At 41.4% G+C, this 20,706-nt stretch overlaps 1 protein-coding gene across 1 annotated transcript in view; it reads left to right on the top strand.

Moving 5' to 3' along the window:
- wnt6b (wingless-type MMTV integration site family, member 6b) overlaps window positions 1-11,825 on the top strand; it is a gene marked incomplete at its 3' end in the record, with an annotated part of 24,550 nt that extends 12,725 nt beyond the window's left edge. The window contains exons 2-4 of the mRNA XM_080038134.1: window positions 1-189; window positions 9,710-10,044; window positions 11,364-11,825. The exon at window positions 1-189 is cut by the window's left edge and continues 32 nt beyond it. Coding sequence (XP_079894260.1) covers window positions 1-189; window positions 9,710-10,044; window positions 11,364-11,825 — 986 coding nt within the window. The remainder of the gene's footprint in view (window positions 190-9,709; window positions 10,045-11,363) is intronic.
- Window positions 11,826-20,706: the final 8,881 nt, after the last annotated feature.

Raw genomic sequence — 20,706 nt, forward strand, 5'->3', positions numbered from 1 at the left:
ACAGCATCTGCAGGAAGGCCAAGCGCCTGGCGGGCAAGCAGGCCGAGCTGTGTCAGACCCAGCCGGAGATGGTCAGCGAGGTGGCTAAAGGAGCCAGGCTGGGCGTCAGGGAGTGCCAGTATCAGTTCAGATACCGCCGCTGGAACTGCACCAGCCACAACAAGTACTTTGGCAAAATACTGCAGCAAGGTGAGTAATGCACAGGTGGAATGGATGTGTTTTGGACTCCTTCTTTTGTGTCTTTCTTGTTTTTTTCCTGACTGTTAACCCTATTATCTTTGGCAGGGGCGCAACTACCCACTTTCTGGGGGGTATGCACTATGCAGACACTTAGCAGGCGCCCCCCGGATTACAGACTTCCATTTTAAGTTACATATTAGAGCAGGTGATCGGCTCAACGTCTTGTCTGCCTGCACTGATTCTCCCAAAAGTAAAGGACACAGTGAATAACAGGTTGGTCTGCAGAAATAAAGCTATTCTGGGCATTTAGGTTTTTGTGGCCTCACAAGTGTCAGGCATGCCAACTCATAAGACATGAAAATGGTGACATGTCCGAAAACAAACCACTGAAGGGGGGTCTGGGGGTTTCCCCCCCCCCCCCAAATTTTTTTGTGATTTGAACATGTAAAATAAGCAATTTGGGGTACTCTGGCGAAGATAATTAATGACAAAGAAAACTTTTATTTCAGTTCAAATAAATAGTAAAATGTGCCAAACAAGTTAGTCAGCCAACCTTCTTGACTTTACCCATACAACGTGTGTAGGTATTTACTAAGAAAAACGTTAAAAAACTGCAAAAAAAACGGTTAAATGGGTAAAACCAGCTTGTTGATAACTTAGAGCCTCAAATCTATCGCACCAAATTCCCTCACAATAAACTATTAAGATTGTGGCAAACAGGATTTTCATTATCATTGCTACACAACCATCAATCAAACATCTCTCTCTCTCTCTCTCCCTCTCACACACACACACACACACACACACACACACACACACACACACACACGCACACACACACACACACACACACAAATCAGTCGTGCGCTGGAACGGTGCAAATATGATAATAGTGGGAAACAGGTGAATGTGTTGTTTGGGCGCTGACCTGCTATAATCACTACACTACCATTCAAAAACTGTGAAAACAGCAATAGTCAAAAACTTGAGGTGATTAGGGTGGCGCCTAATCAGTGACGTGACTCTGTTACTGATCATATCATTTACACAAACGCTGTTAAATACAGAAAAATGCCGACTCCAAATACTTTTCCCCCGATCGCTTTGGCGCCCCTCGAGTGCGGCGCCCCTATGCGCTGCATATAGTGCATACCCACTTTTTGCGCCACTGATCTTTGGCATTTATAACATGCTTAAAGTTGGAGTCAGCGATTCTGGATAAAGCCTGTTGTCAAAATGACTTTTGGTCCAAAATCAGTGAATGTCTCCATCACGATCCTGCAAGCATTCTCCACAATCGCAGACTCCTCCTCCCAAACCTTCTACAAGGAACTTTGAAATGTTTTTGAAAGTCTCCTTTTTCTTCTGATGATCATAAATGACCTGTAACAGCAAAAAAGTCCATCAGCAAAAACAATATTTTTTATAAAGTTATTATTAATGCCTATCGTCCAAAGGTGCCCTTACGCTAGAATCAACAACACATGTAAAGCTCCTCGTAGCCACTTTAAAAGCAGCATAATGTATCAGTAATTAGTCAATTTTTACACAAAAATAAAGTGCCTAAATACGGCATTACCAAAATCCAATCCATAAAGTCAAACAGGTTATACCAGCTGTATGGTTTTGGACATGGCACTGACATGTGACTCGGTTGACTATGGGTTTCATTACCCAAGACCCAGAATGATGGAATAGATGTGCGGCTTTTCCCCATTAGTCCACCAAAAAAAAAAAATGTCCACAGCACAGGGTTTTGGAATCCTTCAATTGAAAAAGAAATATAAACTGTCGTGTCCCATTCGTCAGCCCGTGAGTACCTTTTGGTTCTTAACCCACGACCCTTATGACCGCAGCCCGGCGGCCGTACGTCAACTTGAGGTCAGAACCCCGTCTGATGGCACTGCAACAAACAAGGGCAGCTGTTGTATTTTAGAGCAGACGTACTCACACTTGACTGACTCTCCTCCTCATCAGATCGGGCACGCTTGAAATGAATGGGGCTAAAATTGCCTCTCTCGTCTGAACATCTCCCCTTAAGATCTCTTTAACATCTTCCTCCAGCTCTTTGAAGTCCGTAATATAACTGATGCTGGGTCAGCGCTAGGTCTCTGCAATTACTGTGTTTGCTTTTTGTCTCGTATGATTAGATTCATAGAGAGATGCCTGTCTCTTCTTTGACTGGCATACCACAGAGAGCCTTTATGTCTCAACTGTCATTGACCTTCATAAGAAAGTGGCACATGACATTTTTTAATCATTCATTTTGAATGCCAAAATATAACAACCGATACTGCAATTATTGTTCTAGATCTTCAAAGATGCATAATGTTCTTGTTTTTTTTGGAAAACTCGTGATTACATCTTGGCCTATAAGTGTAAATTCCAAGTTCCCAAAAAAAGTTGTAACTTCTTATTGGAAAGAGAAAGATGACAGCTAGAATACACATGTGTTTGTAAGAGCATGGGTTTTGGATTCAAACATCTAGCGGTAGGACCATTGCTTTGTGCTTTCTGCTGAGACACACATTGAAATTTTATATTAATCTGACATACGTTAAACAGCAAATGGATGTGTCAAAACATCTGAGCTATAACCTTTGCAACTGCCGAAGTCAGCCTATACCTGAGGGGAAGCATGGTATACTTTGCATAGACAGTTTTATGAAAGCACTAGAACATACAGTATCTTTTCTGTTCAGCACACTGCAGGCTTTCAAACTTTAGTTGTGTTCTGAGACGATATATGTCTGTAATAATGTGAAGTGTTTATGCTCACAAAGCTGAATGGATAGTGAAAATGTCGTTCTCAGCTTTGTGTAAATTGATTTCCCCTGAAAGCATCCTCTCACTAAAAACAAACAACTTACATTCTGACCCAGCATTTTTTTTAATCCTTTATTTATACAGGTAAATCCCATTGAGACCGAAGACTCTTTTGCAAGGGAGACCTGTTTTCCTTTCCCACGTTACCATTCACACATTCATACACCGATAGCAGGCTAACTATCGACATTCACACGAGGCAAGGTGGGTGAAGTGTCTTGCCCAAGGACACAACAACTATGACACAGGTGGCAGGGCGGGGATCGAACCTCCAACCCTTTGATCATCAGCCGACCCGCTCTACCACCTGAGCCACAGTCGCCCCATATACATATCCTGAGCCCTTCAGCTTCGGCAATGGCATGTCACAGCCACATCCAGGCAAACCTTGGCTTCTCGCCGTCAGAAAAGTTGACATTGTCAGTCACTCTGGCAGCTAGAACTGACTACGGTTGAAAATATATATTTCATTTGAATCTACTACTGTTGCTATTGTCTCTGAAGGAGAAAGAAAGAGGGGAGAGAGAAGAATGAAGACACAACGATAGATTGTGACGGAGAAAGAGAGAGAGGGAAAGGGCGGCAAGAGTCTACCAGTAGAGGACAAACCTGCAATTAATCATACATTCCTGTGTGTCTATAAGGGAAGGCCAAAGTGCTCCTGTGTTTTGAAGCCTTTGTCCTCAATTACCTGGATCTGCCCTTAATGGCTGTTTATCGTGAACTAGTACCAGTAAATGTCAAAATAAAAGTGCAGTTATGTTTATTGCTCACTCTTTCTAAGTGGTTTACTTAACCTGCTTGACCTTTATATAGAGTTTTGTGATTTAATAGACTCTTTCAAATGATTCTAATGACATACGTTTTTTAAGAAATGTGAGACAGAACTGGTGAAGATATGCGACAAAGTGAGGACCGCCTCACTTCCTCGCAGAACTTAATGTTACATTTGTTCTTAAGGAAACAACTGCGATGGCTAGGAAATACACTTCATGCCTTCAATAATTTAGCAGTGGAATATGCCACTGTATGTAAAGAAAGGTTGTCCATTGCTGATCTAATTTGTGAAATTGTGGGTACTTCATTCACATTGTAAACGCAATACTTTTGACAATTGTTGCTGTTCTCTTTTAGTGTGTTTTGAACACGCAGGTATAAGTCGCTTTGCTTTGTCACAGCAAACTATGGCACGTTTGAGTTGAGCTTCATGTGTCACAGCACATACACTTAGAAGAGTATTTCTTTGAATAATAATTTGTTGCAAATGTACTAGGCAAAGACGGTTATCTGTTTGCAACATGGTTTGGTTTTGTAGAACTATATTATATACTAACTTCTAACTACTTTTGAAGTAAATAGTATTTGTGGACAAATACACTGTCATTGGGTGTGTTTCTGTGAGAGGTCTAACTGTGCAGTGTAATCAAAGCCACAGGCTGTTTGGGGCTTAAGCACCACCAATCTGCCTGAAGCCTCCTTTTCTGCCTCCCACTTTGCAAAAACGTCTCCCGGCTACCTCACCTTTAACTGTGCAAACACAAAGCATGCAGCACAGACTGTAAGGCTTGTCAGTGTGGTAATGAGATAAGATGAGGGGGATTATGTACTGATGATAAATGGACAGCCAACATGCATGTGTGTGTGTGTGTGTGTGTGTGTGTGTGTGTGTGTCTGTCTGTCTGTCTGTGTGTGTGTGTGTGTGTGTCTGTCTGTCTGTCTGTCTGTCTGTCTGTCTGTCTGTCTGTCTGTCTGTCTGTCTGTCTGTCTGTCTGTCTGTCTGTCTGTCTGTGTGTGTGTGCGCGTGTCACGTCTCCAAAACATATTCCTTTTGACTTGAACACTTGCGTAAAGGCAGGAAGAGAAAGTGAGGTGTGGAAATATGTGTGTTTGTATCATAGGGTTTTTTTTTAAGTTGATTTCACAACATTACCTGAAACTCTGCCATTTCACACATTTCAAGTGCGAATGGACCAACATGTCGACACAAGGATGACAACTTCAGAATTAAAAAATGTTCCCGTCTGGACGTGAACCGTTTGCGTATATGTACAGTCAGTTTAAAACACTAAGGTGGGAATTCAAGGTTTTTTTCCCATCATTAACTGGTAGTTATCTGCTTCTCCTTGATCTCCCGCTCTGTTTAAATTACACACAGACCATTCCAATGTGTTGGTTACGTTAGACAAGTGTCATTTCCTTTTTCTTCTTTTGTTTACATTGGATAATTATTTTGTACTACTGTATATCCAGCTCTGGAAAAAATTAAGAGACCAATCCAAATATTCAGTGTCTCTTGTTTTACCATTTAAAGGCATATGTTTAAGTAGAATGAACATTTTGATTTTATAATATAAACTACTGACAACATTTCTACCAAATTACAATAAAACTATTTTCATTTAGAGCATTTTCAATAAGTAATGCAGAGATGAAGATATAAGAACAATCCAGACTGGTCTCTTCATTTTTTTCCAGAGCTGTATATATGTCCCCTTGTTGTACAATTGGTCAAATCATGGACACTATATGCAGATAATATTGGAGATAGTATAATATAAAAGAGCATAATCTAATTTGATGGTGCTTTCTCTCAGCCACAACAGACAACCTCTTCCAAACGGTGTGTGTCAGATTAGATGCTATACAGGTTGCATTGCTGCAGGCTCCTCCTTACCTCACTGCATGCGCTAATCTTTGTGCATTTGAAAGAAAAAAAGCACCAAAAAGATGGTCCTCAGAATTAGCACCACACCTCATCATTAAACTAATGACTGATTTTACTGTAAGGCTTTTTAACATCGATAGAATTCCAGCCCAAAATGACAGCGTATTAAAAGAGTAATGTGCAGGAGGGCCTTCTGGAATTAGAAGCAGACGTAGACAGGCCCAGACACCCACCGTGGCAGAGAAATGGTTTGGAATTCATGTCTCTGAGGAAAATATGTGTTTCAAATCACCTGAATTTTTGGTAGCATATTTTAAGCATACACAATACTCCTTTGTGTATTCCAGCTATCTTTCAATCCTCTGTCTGATTGATAAGAAAAAAGTAAATTATAATTACAATTTCACTGGTCACATGTCATATACTGTATATCTTTTTAGTTGTTGCCTGAATTTAACATATCAAAATGGCATTTGCCTCCTGTACTAAATGTAGCATTTCACTGGTGTATCTGAGGACATCTGGGCAGGCTCCCTGCTTGTAAGGACTCAGCTTGTGTTGCTATCACCATATTGAACCAATAATGGGGCTGTGTGCTTTCACACACGTGTCTCTAAAGAGAAGCAGGCATGTTTTGGAGGAGATGACACATCTTGATTTGGGTTTATCGCTGCTCCTGAACATTTGAGCCCTGTTTTGCTGAACAACAGGAATAGCAAGGCGTGGTCTTGAGCTGTGAGGAGGGCTTACAGACCGTGGCCTGCATTGGAGACATCTCTGGGTGTTGGGGTGTACAGCTGGTATTGATATCAAGGCGGGCTGGGGTTCGCGGGTCTCGTCGCACGCCACCCATTCTCTGTGTGGGTGTGTGTGTGTATTTGTGTGTATTACCATTCCTAATGAATCCCATTCACTGAATCACGCGATATGGAGCTGGCAGTGTCCATGGTGGTGACTGTACACTCCTGGCCTTCCAGCTCTTAGAAATAAAAGTCCCTTGCTTAGTCGTCGCTAATTGGCTATTCTTTCTTGCTCTGCTTAGCATGCACACACACACCCACACACAAACCCACATGTACTGTATACTGTGTATACTCAGTCTCTAGTTTCTCAAATGTCCAGGCAGAGGTCTGCCATCATCAGTGTTGCCAATAATTCCCACTGCTTGGTTGTTTCTATGCAAATATACACACTTCACTGTGAGCAAATCCTGTGAAACAAAATTCATTGATGCTGTATGTCTCTCAGTACTGTGGCACTCAGCTTGGCACTTAGTTGGAAAACAGCAGGAAACAGCAAAATTATTAGGGACTATTTTCAGCATATATATATATACAGTATATAGTATATATACAGTATATATATATATATATATATATATATACAGTATATATATATATATATATATATATATATATATACTGTATATATATATACAGTATATATATATATATATATATATATATATATATATATATATATATATATACAGTATATATATATAGTTTATATACTATATATATGTATATAGTATATGTGTGTTTCAAATTTTTTTTTTACTAGTTTGTTCCAAAGCAATGTTTGTTTCTAATCCCAGCAATTTAACAAAGAGGTTTAAAAACATTTTTCCTGGATTTGCTCTAATAGAAAAAACTACAATATTATAACAGCAAAACACACAAATCACTGTCAATAGTAAATGAATATAAATGTCAATTACTTTTACAAAGAAGCATTCTGTAATTTCAGCCCAGTAGGTCACAGAAACTCTTTCACAGCTGCTCTTTTGTTGATGAGTGTGTGACAATACCTGCAATAACTGAGTAGAAGACGCTTTGAGCCCAGGGTGAGAAACAAGAGAATGATGCTAAAACCACCGGCGAAGACAGACAATCAATTTGCAGTTGTGGTTGAACATGCCTTCAGCCAGAAGTGTTGATCTCTTCACCTGAAAAAAAAACTGCCTGCTGTGCTGTGTATGAGTGTGGGAGCATGTGTATGAGTGTGGGAGCATGTGAATGAGTGTGAGGGAGAGATAGCCTTCCTCTCAGCACTAGAAACCCTATAGAAATAGTAGTTGTAGTAATGGACCAAGACTGAGAGAATCTGAATATGAATAGATAGAGATGGGGGTCAGAGCAATCATTTTTTAGGAGTTTGAGCGATGCGTCACTGTGGCAGAAGTCAGCCTTGTTGCAGAAGGGGCCTGAATAAAAAAGTTTTTCCTCCACATATATAAATGCTAACCTAAAACCTTAATATCCATACAATTGTACGCTCAACTAAGATTTTTTCCACTGCTTTAGTTTGCCGCCAGAAAGCTGTTTATTTTAGTTTTTTTGTGTCTCTTGAATAATCCGCATTAGCTCTAAATCGAGCAGCTGATCGGCAAAAATCTCCACACTAAAGATCTCAGTTAAGTGTACAATTGAACAGATATTTAGTTTTTTTGGTTAGCATTTATATACGTGGAAAAAACAAATGTTTTACCCTTCTGCAACAATACAAGGCTGACTTGTGCTACAGCGACATCTCCCCTAAACTCCCTAGTGACTGCACTGACCACCAGCTCCACAAGGTAACACACTAACTATGCATAAGTACCCCATACAACCACACTTCTAAAATGCTGAACTATCCCTTTAAAGTTAAGATCCAAAAAGTAAAGAGACGCAAGTTAACTATCGGGAGAAATGTGTGGTTCATTGTCTTGCCCAGGGTAACTTCAACATGTGGCAGGAGGCGGGGGATTAAGATCCTAACCCTGCAATTCAATGGACGACTGCCCTCAGCCCTGTACCTGCCACAGCTGCCCCAAAAGATTCTAAGAGATTTTGCTTTTCGTCATTACATATAGGGGAAGGTGGGGTGATTTGTGCAACTTTTTACTCAAAGTGATTTTAAAGTGAGGCCTTGACAGTTATGTCTCCAACTCAAATATGTACATATATTTCAGGATGTTGTGCATCCCTGGCAATAAAAACTTTGGATCTGGAATAAACTGTTTAAGAAATATAGCTTTCGGAAAAAAAGTTGTCTTTGTGCGTCATTGTGTCACAATGACAAAGTCACCATCATCATCTTTCTGGCCATCTGAACTCTCATCAGTGGTGTCGTTAAGTGGAATTGAGATGTCACTCTCTTCTGAGCTACTGTAGACAATCACTTTCTTTTGGTGACCAGCGTATACAGCCATGCCACTGGCACAACTCTCAGAAATGTACTTTGCACTAGTTGCTCCGTGCTTGTGGAACCAACTGCCACCTGACAAATGTGATTTCCCCCTACATTTCTGCCTTTAAATCAAGGCTCAAAACCCATATGTACACCCTGGTGTTTCCTCCCCATTAACCTCTGCACTACTTACTTACCTCTGCACTACTATCTGTGTTTATGTGGATGTATGGGCTTTACGTCTTTTATTTTGGTTATTGTTATTTTACCTTCATTGTTTACCTACTGAATGCACTATGTACTGCACTTTGGACAGTGCAAACTGTCATAAATGTGCTTTTATAAATACATTTTACTTACTTACTTACTTATAACTCACCCAGGCCCTTGCGCACAAATCACCCCATCCCCAGAATTTTGGATAATAGGCATGATGCAGCAATTTAGGGTTGACATTGTGCTAACTATATAGACTCAAAGTGTAGCATACCAAAGCACTAAAACATGTGTCATATGTTTTCAAACGTGTCTATAATTGTTCAGACACAATAATCAAAAAACCTTGATCATGGAAATTTTACTTTGAAAGGCAAAACACAGTTTTTTTTAGCTTAAATGTGCTTATATCTTATTCCTTGTGTCTCCCTTCTTTACAGGATGAGTCAAATGGATGGCTCTTCTTAAATATGTGGTCACATTTCCAATTTCTTCCACGGTTTTCTAGAAACAAGGGGTTTTGCAACTTCCAAAATGCACAAATCACCCCACCTTCCCCTACATACAGTATATAACTTGGATGACTCTCCTGCCCTGAACCATACAATAAACTGACACCCCACTCTTGCCTTGTCCCTTGTGTCGTAGATATCCGGGAGACAGCGTTTGTCTATGCCATCACTGCGGCCGGTGTGACCCACGCTGTGACCCAGGCCTGCAGCATGGGAGACCTCCTGCTGTGTGGCTGTGAAGCCACAAGGAACAGAGCACCTCCAAGGCCTGCCTCATCCTCATCCTCATCCTCATCCCCTCCCTCATCCCCTGCCTCTGGGGACGGAGTCAAGTGGGAGTGGGGGGGCTGTGGAGACGACGTAGAGTTTGGCTATGAAAAGTCCAAACAGTTTATGGATGCAAAGAGGAGAAGGGGCAAGAGCGACATCAGGACGCTTGTTGACCTGCACAACAACGAGGCTGGCCGGCTGGTGAGAGTGTGTCTGTTTAATGTGTTTGATTGGGTAAAGGTTAGACAATAGATTGAACTACACACACATATCTGAAGTGCTACTGTACTGTACTGAACACAAGGTCTGATATTTCACTATGCCCTCAAAGATGTTTCGCTGCTGAAGGTGTTGCTTGTCCCGAGGAATGTTCCATCATTCCACAAACCTGCAAAAGAGAAAGACATCGCCCCGAGCCATATTTGTGTTAGCGGCGTAAGCTGATATTCTAACAAGAATCAGGTTTCTGAAACACAAAAACAAGAGCGTGCCACACATTTTGTTTTCAAGCCTCCGAGGCAGGTAGATTCTAACGTTTCCACAGACCTTGTCGAAGTTTAAAGTTCCTCTTTGTTGCTTGCATGCAGTGTGGCCTCTACAAGTCTGCGTGCAACTGGAAAACAAACATGAAGGAGCAACTTTGAGAGTAGTTAATCATGTTCATTTCAAACACAGCTTGTTAAATCTTCCAGATCACATTTCCTATTTGTCCTCTTGTTACGCCCACTTGCAGAATTGTTAGGACATATACGAGCACAACACAGAGTTACAAAGTTCACTTTAGTCGGGGTCAAAGGCAGGTTGAGGGGAGAGGAGAGGAGAGGAGGATTTTTGGGATATAGTCCAATTTAGCATTTGCAAACAAACCATTTGAACAAAAGACGAGACCTGCACACATATGCCCGGAGGTTGAGAAATCAGTGTGCCGTGATGCATGCAAATGTCTGTTTATGTGCATGCACGCGTGTGTACTTGTATACATGTTTTGCAATGTGTGCCTGTATGTGTGTGGGGACAGGTGTGCGTGTGTGTGTGTGTGTGTGTGTGTGTGTGTATGTGCGTGTGTGTTTGTGTGATGGGTTAATTATGTGCAGTATAAGTGAATGATCTGTTGTCAAGGCTTGTTAGATGTAGGAAGGCCAGAGGCAATGTGGAGGGAGAGGGGGGTTGGGGAGTTAAATTCCTTCTGAATAGCGTTTGCTTTTATCTTACCTATCTATCAGTGTGTGTATTTGTGTGTATGTCTGTGTGTATGTGTGTATGTGTGTGTGTGTGTGTGTGTGTGTGTGTATGTGTGTGTGTGATCCAGTAGCTTTGTGTGATATACCATGAAAACATCATTATAATGAGATTTTAGAGAACTTCTTATTTGAAAGGTTCCCTTGTGCCCTTATTTCTGTTTGATCAACCTTCTCTCTTTGTCTGTCTATCACCCATTCACCCTCCTTCACCTGTCTCTTGTCCCTTGCCATCCACACTACCCCCAAACCCACCCACTCCTCCATGCTTTCCACTCCCAGGCGGTGAAGCTCTATATGCGGACAGAGTGCAAGTGCCACGGACTGTCGGGCTCGTGCACCTTGCGCACGTGCTGGAAAAAGATGCCTCATTTCCGCGAGGTAGGCGACCGGCTGCTGGAGCGCTTCAACGGCGCTTCCAAGGTGATGGGCGGCAACGACGGCAAGACCCTGATCCCTGTAGGCCAGAACATCAAGCCACCAGACAAGCAGGATCTGATCTACTCCGACGAGTCTCCCGATTTCTGCCTCGCAAATCGGAAAACCGGCTCCCTGGGGACACGGGGGCGCATGTGCAACAGCACGGCTATGGACATCAGCGGCTGCGACCTGCTGTGCTGCGAACGCGGCTACCGGGAGGAAACGGTGGTGTTTGAGGAGAACTGTCTGTGTCGTTTCCACTGGTGTTGTGTGGTCCAGTGCAAGAAATGCTTGGTCCGAAAAGAGCTGAGTCTCTGTCACTGATGAACTGCGGGGGGGGGGGGGGGGGGGGGGGGGGGAGCTGTCAATATAACTTGGTTCATTATAACTACTTCTGTAACTTTTTAAAGGTTCTTCTTGCTTAGTTCTGCTAGTGTGAGAGAAGGATAGCGGTGGGACTTCCATGGTTATCGTTTTGTTTCTGTTTTTTGCACCAGTCACAATTGCTCTGCCCCACAATTCCTCATTTTAATAGTCAAGTAAATGCTACCACCTGTAAACAATGGCAAGGGGGATACAAATAACTACAGTACAAAGCAAAAACAAAACTGAAATGTTTCTTTCTGAACTACCTATTTTTCTCTACCTTATATGAAAAAAGGACCAAAGACTGTGAACATTCACCTTCTCAAAGAAAGAGGAGCCCTTATGCATGGAGGGCCTACATGTGGCAAGGTTTCTTAGTGTCACTTCACTACCAGACCAACAGCAGAGCTTGATTTCCACTGGTATCTAAAAGCAAAGGGTTTCATAGGCTATGGCTTGTGCTGGTGCAACCCGTTATGGACTGTTCAGTAAGCCCCGTCCCCTTTCATTAAGCTACTTCTGTCAAGCTTCTCACAAATACAGTTTCCTTTTCAGTTTTGGCCAGTTGAAGTTACCATGGCCACCACCAGCAGTTTTTATATGCTGTAGCTAGCTAGCTAATTCCGCTAAACAATAATAAAAATGGCTTAGTTTTATATAGCAACTTTAGCTGCTAGCTAATATTTGCAGCCTTCAATGGTGAAGGTAAACATAGTGTTTAAAGCTGGGGTGGAGGATTTGGGGAGAAAATAATAGTTGGGATAGAGATTCGAATCCAAATACCTCAACCACTTGTTCTCTTTGGTCCCTCCCCTATGGTCCCTCCCTGACACACTCTACACCAACAAAGTCATGCCAAAGTGAATGGATAGTCCCAACAGCCAATAAGAACAGAGAATCACCTTTAAGGATTCTTTTACTGTGTGTTATTCAAAGTCCTTCAGAGTCATTGCTACCTACAATAGGCTGTAGGATTAAGGATTTCACTATGGCCCCAATACCATGTATAATAATATAATGAACGTGTGTTCATAGAAATAATGTTACCCAACAGTGTAACAGTGCAACACTATTCTTTATAATGCATTAACAGTAATCAGAGCATCTTTATATTTTACAACCCCCAAATCATTAAAAATGTTTGTCATGTCAGTGAACGGTAGCCCTTGCCCTTTATTGAATAGACGCGCCAAATACAAAATGATTCTGGTGTATTACCTTTTTCTTCTTCTTCTTCCTGTATTGCATCAAAATTACACAAAAAAATACATACAAAATGGGAAATGGTTCGCATTATCATATTTGAAGGAGGCTGTCAGCATCATGGTTTGCAGGTGCGGACTTGGCCTGCCAGCAAAGACTCTTATTTATATAAAGATATGATGACAAGACTACTCACTGCCATCTCTCCCAGAAGCACTTTGGATACGATGGCTGCCGTGGACTTCCTCAAAAGCTTGGCAATAAAACCTTTTTTTTGGTTGTCTGTTTCTATTAAACCAAAAGAGAAAACCTTTATTTACATGACATTGTTTGTTATCAAGAAAATGTATATAGTGTTTTTTTGTTTATCTGTTATGATATACAGGGCTAATGTCGCACTTTGGATGTTAGCTTTCGTTCGATACTGTATGTGTGTGTGTGTGTGTGTGTGTGTGTGAGAGAGAGTGTTTGTCTTTATGTACTTGTGTGAACCTCTGCGGATGACCCACACTGTGAGGACATTTCTCTTTGTGGGACCATTTTACTAACAAAGGTGTGTGTGTGTGCGTGCGCGTGTGTATGTGTGTGTGTGTGTGTGTGTGTGTGTGTGTGTGTGTCTGTGTGTGTGTGTGAGAGAGAGAGAGAGAGAGAGAGACAGAGAGAGAGAGAGAGAGACAGAGAGAGAGAGAGACAGAAAGTGCTTAGTATGTGTTTGTGCAGGTTGGCCAGTTATCACCGTATCCTTCAGTTGACAGTACATGTTATATATAAGTTTACTGTCTGCATTATGTTGGTTATTAAAAGCACACTGCTCTTTGACTTTATGTCTCTGTGTCAGGCAGACACAATCTTTTATTTGTATATTTCCTTCAGAAGAAGTATGTTTCCCATAAATCCTAAATCATGTCACCTCTTTTACACCTAATGCTGGGCTTACACTAGAGGACTTTTAAAAGACTTTGAAAAGACTGAAGACTGAAACCCTCTCACATCTAAAGACAATCAACTCACACCTGAAGACAACTAGTCATTAGTTTTCAGTCACAGAATGAGATTTTGAAAAGACAGGGGTCTCATATTGCAAGACTACAACTAGATTCCTTTTGAGATTAATATTATTTCCGCAAACGCGATTGTGATTATTTAATTAAAAAAAAGTTAATTCAATAATCCGAGCGGGGGACTTCCTTTTAGTTATTTGACCATCTTTATTTGCTGATCTCGTCCCCCAATAACTTTAACTCCTAACCCTAGACGGTAAAGTCTTTAGGTTGCGCGGCTGTCAGCCTGGTTCTCTCGCCGAGGCTTCAAGGCAAAAGTGTCCAAAATAAGTGCCTGCTCAGGCGGACACAGGTCGCGACTAATGCCGCTCCTCCTGCGTCGTGCTTGGTGCATGCGAGAGTGTGACAGTGTTTACGTCATTTCGCTTGAGCCAACGCCTTAAGACTAACGATAATATCAAACATGTTTGATAATGTCGGAACGTCAAGACGGGAAGAAGACTGGCTGAAATCGGGTCGGAAGAGCACCTCACACCAAACGACTGAGATTACGTACGCGCCACAACTCCAGCACGACTTCTGTGATTTCATTCCGACATTGGAAGATTGTCTGTGACTGTCAAATAGTGTGAAAAGTCGTGTAGTGTAAGCCCAGCATAAATTGTATTACCAGACGATGGACAGTAAGTATACTGAAGTAACATACTACTATGCTTCTACTTGTTCTGTTGAGGCTGTCTGGTAGGATCTGAGATGACCCTTAAGGATTCAGAATGATCTTGTTCAGATCTTAGAGGTTTTTTTGATAATGGCCAAAATCAAAACGTTGACACTGATAAGTGGAAGGTGTTCAAATGTTCGTAATTTAGGAAATCCATCTTTAAAAAAAACAAGCAAACACTGGTATAGAGGTAAAGTCGGTTTTGAGTAACAAAATGTTAGCAGATTGACTTACATCTAAGAGACAGTAGTCTGCATTTTGGAAAGAAATCTCTCACTTATTTAAAAATGCAGCCTTGTGCACTTGCAGAACACAGTGACCTAGTATCATTGTAAGCATGATAACTATTGCAGCAATCAACCAGTTGAGACTATTTATAGTATGAACAACACATGTATATTTAAAATTAGAATGAGATCAATAAAAAACTTAAATTATAATTGCACACTGGTTATGAGTAGGCTGTATGAATCATATGGTATCAGTGGTGGTGTCTACATGAACAATACACCGATTGTCCATGGTAATCAGCTTTTCATTTGCTGTTGTTAATATAAGACCTCAACGATGGTAGGGATTATCAGATATAATGGAACTACAGGAATCACATAATACGTAGTTGATGTTTTGGGCTGACATTACAATTTATTATACACTTTATAGTGTTAACTTTTGCAACCCTCCTTTGATGGGAAAATGAGAATGACTCAAGACAAAGTCACATTGCCAGAGCTGTCTTTCTCTGACCTGTCGAGTTGCTACGCACACACATACTAGAGCTGATCATAACAATAATCTAGTTATCATAGGCATACAATTGGGACCTACTTTTACTTATTTATTTCATCATAGCATTGCACTTTGATCTTGCCTCACATCTCTGGTTGTTTTCATACAGATGTCACTTTCGCTCCAATCCACTGGATTGTGGGTCAGAATCGCCCAAATGGCATGCTGATTTCAACACTAAAAATGGTGTTGTTCCATGTGCAGTATTAGACTTATATGAAGCATGAGGTGAGATGATAATTTTGCAGTGTATTTGGACAAACCCAGTATTTGAACTACCGTAAGTAGACATGTTCATGTTTACAATCAATTAACTGATTGTGAGTAGGCTACCAAGATCTGCATGTAAGAAAAAAGAGGGTAATCTGCTCCATGCCATTGATGTATATAGCATATGTTATCTGAGTATATGGTTGTGTTCCGAATCGCATACTCTTTCTTTTTTCTATTCTACATACTACATCCGACAATAAAAAGAATCTAGTTAGGATGCAGTAGGCATACTATTGGGACATACTTTACTCTCTTATTTCATCATAACATTGCGCCTTGATCTTGCCTTTTGCTTTTATATCCGTCGCATCCCCGTTTGTTTTCATATGGAGGCTTCGTCGATGTGACGTCACTTCACGTGCGCACTGGATTGTGGATCAGAATCGCCCAAATAGGATGCACTTTTCAACACTAACAATCTTGGCCGCATGAAGTAGGACATCCGGGTACTTCTAACCATCCTAAATCTGGCCACAAGAATCGGGACATCCTAAATCTTTTTTCCTACATACTATATAGTAGAAAATATGCGATTCGGAACGCAACCTATGTTTTAGTATTATGCTTAGTGTAGGTGTCAGTTTCAACTGTAAGTGTGTTTTAAAGCTTAATCCTGACATATGTACTCCACATCAAACCTCTCATACTAAACACAATATCCTACAAGGAGATGCAGCTCAAAACAGAGATCTGGACTGCAAACAGGAACATTTACAGACTCATTGAATAACATCTTCTATCAGTGTTTCCTTCTGGAGTTCTTCCAGACATTGTGTAGGTGTTACTTGATTCTTAATTTTTATCTTTTTCATACAGGCAGAGGGTTTTCACTTCAGTAATGATTTTCACTTAAAACTGCAGCCTTCCGCGCTTCTTCCTTGATTGGATTATTGTTTGCCACTCAGCGAAAAGAGGTATTGTTTTGAGGTACTCATGCTGTAGAAATGAAAAGACGTGAGGGGGGAAAAAGGAAAGCAGGCCTGTATTAGTTTGAGCTGTACAAGTTGACACAAGTTCATATTTTCCAGGAATTTGTTGCACGTCGGTTGTGAAGTGCGAGTCGGGCCAGCAGTTGTGTTTAAGACACAGAGAGGTAGGCCAAAGAGCAGGAAAATGCCATGGGGCAAATGTCTCCTTCTAGCTCTCCTACTGTGGAACCCTCTGTGCCCCTCTCCTCTCCTCTCCTCTCCGCTCCACTAATCTCCTCTCCTCTCGTACACGTCTTTAAGCTGTGCAGGCATGCTGTGCTGCATGGGCAAAGCCAGAGAAAATAGACAAATGAGCAGATAGATTTATTGGAGCATTGGTATAAATATAGTTGCCTCTCAACATCTGTGTGCATGTGGCTGCAAGTGTCTCCCTTTGCCAGTCAGTCAGTCAGTCAGTGTGTGTGTGTGTGTGTGTGTGTGTGTGTGTGTGTCTGTGAGTGTGTGTGCGTGCATGCATCCATATGTGTGTGTCCGTGGGAGTGCGTGGCTAGGTTAGAATGGATGTATTTTTCCATGTGTCCCTCTGCAAGGAGAGAGAAATAGTGCCTGAGGAATGCACCATCGTCCCTGCCACAGATGCGTTTTGTCTCCACCTACGATGACTATTAAGTGCATGTGCACACACACACACACACACACAAAACTCACAGCCTCACACAAAGCATTAATGAGGGGTTGCCACTGCAAATGGGTTCTATTGTGTTACTCCGCAGACAGTCATTTCCGTAGATCCGTCTCATCTCATACGTTGAAGTCCTGGTGGTCTGCTGCGCTTATTTACCATGCGTTTCCTTTAAACGCGAATGTGTGTGTGTGTGTGTGTGTGTGTGTGTGTGTGTGTGTGTGTGTGTGTGTGTGTGTGTGTGTGTGTGTGTGTGTGTTCATTTGCAAAAAAAATAAAAAATAATAAGGAGAGAGCTAGAACATGGACAGGAGGGATGATATTGTATAAAAATGAGAAGTGAGTGGGCCGGTCCAGGGAAATGAGCGTAGAGGGAGAGTTATTAATGAATAGAAGAAAAAGGAAAGGGGGGAAAGATTGAGAGAATGATAACAAGAGAGAGAGCGAGAGAGAGGGAGAGAGAGAGAGTGAGAGAAAGAGAAAGAGAAAGGGAACTTAGTGGTAACCCGACACGATAATGCTCTTCCATTTGTGTGAACTCTCTTCCAATCCTCCATCAATCTGGCAGTGAGATGTTGCTTACACAAAGGGCACAACTGGAGATCAACCCTGTATGTGTGGGGTTTCATCTGATACCAATGACTGTAATTACAGGAGTGGGAGAGAGACAGATGCAACACAGGAAAAAAAAACAGATTTAATACAAACCCTGCAATGAAGCAATCGTACTTCTTTATGCACATGAAATATGCACTAAAAAGTATAATTTATCTCGCTTTCAAGATAGGGACGCGCATATCTCTCACGTTTCTACACATCTGCCTTGAAACACACACACACACATACACACACACACACACACACACACACACACACACACACACACACACACACACACACACACACACACACACACACACACACACACACACACACACACACACATGACCTCCACTTTGGCTCAGTATGTTTGGAAGAGACAGTGATCTTTATGAGTTAATGCAGGCCCTGGAGGTGATGGCTCAGCTGCTTGCCTTAAGTTCCACAGCCCACCCAACTAGGCTGCTAATGCGGCGAGATTTAGTGGTTCATTTTGTAGACAACATTGCCATCGCTGTCTTTTTAGGCACGGCTTGCCTCGGGACACTATATTGTAGGTGACATGTACTCTACAACCAATCCCATCAGGAAGGGGTATGAATCGACAGGTCGTTGGTTGCACATTGGGTTGTCCCTGAACGTGAGGTAAGTGGAGCGCTATACAACCAAAGATAAATTACTTTGCAGATAAAGCCCGGCTAGAGTAGTTTTTCTTTTCTTTTTTTTCCCAAATTTATTTTGGCAAAAGGACCCTCCTCCCTGAGAAATATAGTGTATGAGAAAATATGACGGGGAACCTGTCATTGTTGCAACATCCTGAAACAACACTTGCTTGCCTTGAGAAACATTCATTGACCCACATCATTGTCGTGGGTGGATAAACACTGCCATGACCTCACAATGTGTCTTTTACTCATCTCCTTCACATCCCACTCCCCTGAATCCCTCCCTGCATCAGACCCACATACCTCTCTCTCTCTTCCTCTCTATCTCTCTCTTCCTTCGTCCCTTCCGTCACGTCTTACTCAACAGTGTCATCTATCAAACTCCGTAACTGTCTCTCTCTCTCTCTCTCTCTCTCTCTCTCTCTCTCGCCCCCTCCTCTCTGTTATCTTGGGTTGTGAAAACATGGCGGCCAGAGGTTGGTGGGAGACAAACGGGGGCCTGCTGTCTATTGTGGCTGCTTTGGCTCAGTGTCTTGTGCCGTGTGTGTGTGTGAAGACAGGGGCCGCTCTCTTTTCTCTTTAGCACAGAGACAATAAACATGGCTGTTTGTACAACAACAGGCATGGGACGCCCTTGATTGGAAGCAGACAACACAGCTTGCTCGAGTGTGCGCACATGTGCAATGAGCAACTGCAGTGATCAGTGCACAAAGCATGTTTTCCCATGCATCTCGGTTGGGAAATGTAGTGCAGTAAAAAAAATACATATCAGTGGGACAAAACAGGGTGCAATGTTGAAAAAATGATAAACCCTATGTTTAGGCAAATTAAATTACATGTATGTTTCCATGTATGACACAACCTCCAAGCTTTTGTCCTTTTTATCAAAATGGGCTTTTTACCTTGCCATTCCTTATTTTGTGTCTACACCGTCAGACACCAAAAAACACAAATAAATGTTCCCTCATTTTATGCTAGACCCATGAGATGTATAGTGATCACAGATATTCACCAAAACTGATTTTAAATAGGTTTTAAATAGGTTTTATTGCATATGAAAGATTGAAACCCTCTCTGTGGACACACTGTTTTGGACGTCGTGAGAAGATAACAAGTGTCATATATTTGACATAATAATTATAAAATTAAACTTAAGGGGATAATTGTGCTCCAGACATTCTATTCTTAATCCCTAATAACATCTACAATTTTAAATATTTTTATTTTTTAAAGATAACAGCAGTTACTATGGAGGATGGCCTTTTGTCCCGGTTCTCAAGAATCACTGATATATGAAATTCCATGCACTGAGGCATACTCCAGTAACGTGATCTAGTGTGTGAGTGAAAAGTACCATGTGGCATACTCTCTATAACTCCATGTTTATGTTTATGATAACACTAATACAATAATACATGTAAGCAGTATTTATAGTACACTTTTAATTCCCCTTTTTTTCAGGATAATATCCTGTATACAAAGTGGACAGAGATGCTCCATTCATTTTGCATTATGAACACAAGATGGCGCCCTTGGAGCAGAAAGCTGATTGACTGTAATGGTACTCCTCTACCCTACTGAGGAGGACACTGCACTGAGAGGATTGATGGTAATGATCAAGATCATAAGACGATAGCAAATATCAACTAAAGTCAAATAAAGTCATTTGAAATCAAGTAAAATCTATGAAAATAGATTAAAATGAAAATCTAGTTTGAATGACATTTAATGGGGTTGATTTGAAATCAGCTCAACTTTGATCTAGTCTCACAGTTTGTGCTTGGATTGTGCATGCTTGTGTTTGTGGGTGCGTGTTTGCTTGTACATGAACATTCGTTTTTTTAAGTGTGCCAAAAAGAGACATTTTAATGACATTTTGAGCTTAGTAACCCATATAATTATAGAACGGTTCTCTGTACGGCGATTTTGCTTGCATGCCTCCCCAGATGAATTTAACACACACACATATACGCAAC

The sequence above is a fragment of the Ammodytes marinus genome (genome assembly GCF_949987685.1).
Source record: "Ammodytes marinus genome assembly, chromosome: 12".
In the NCBI taxonomy this organism is placed as follows: domain Eukaryota; kingdom Metazoa; phylum Chordata; class Actinopteri; order Uranoscopiformes; family Ammodytidae; genus Ammodytes; species Ammodytes marinus.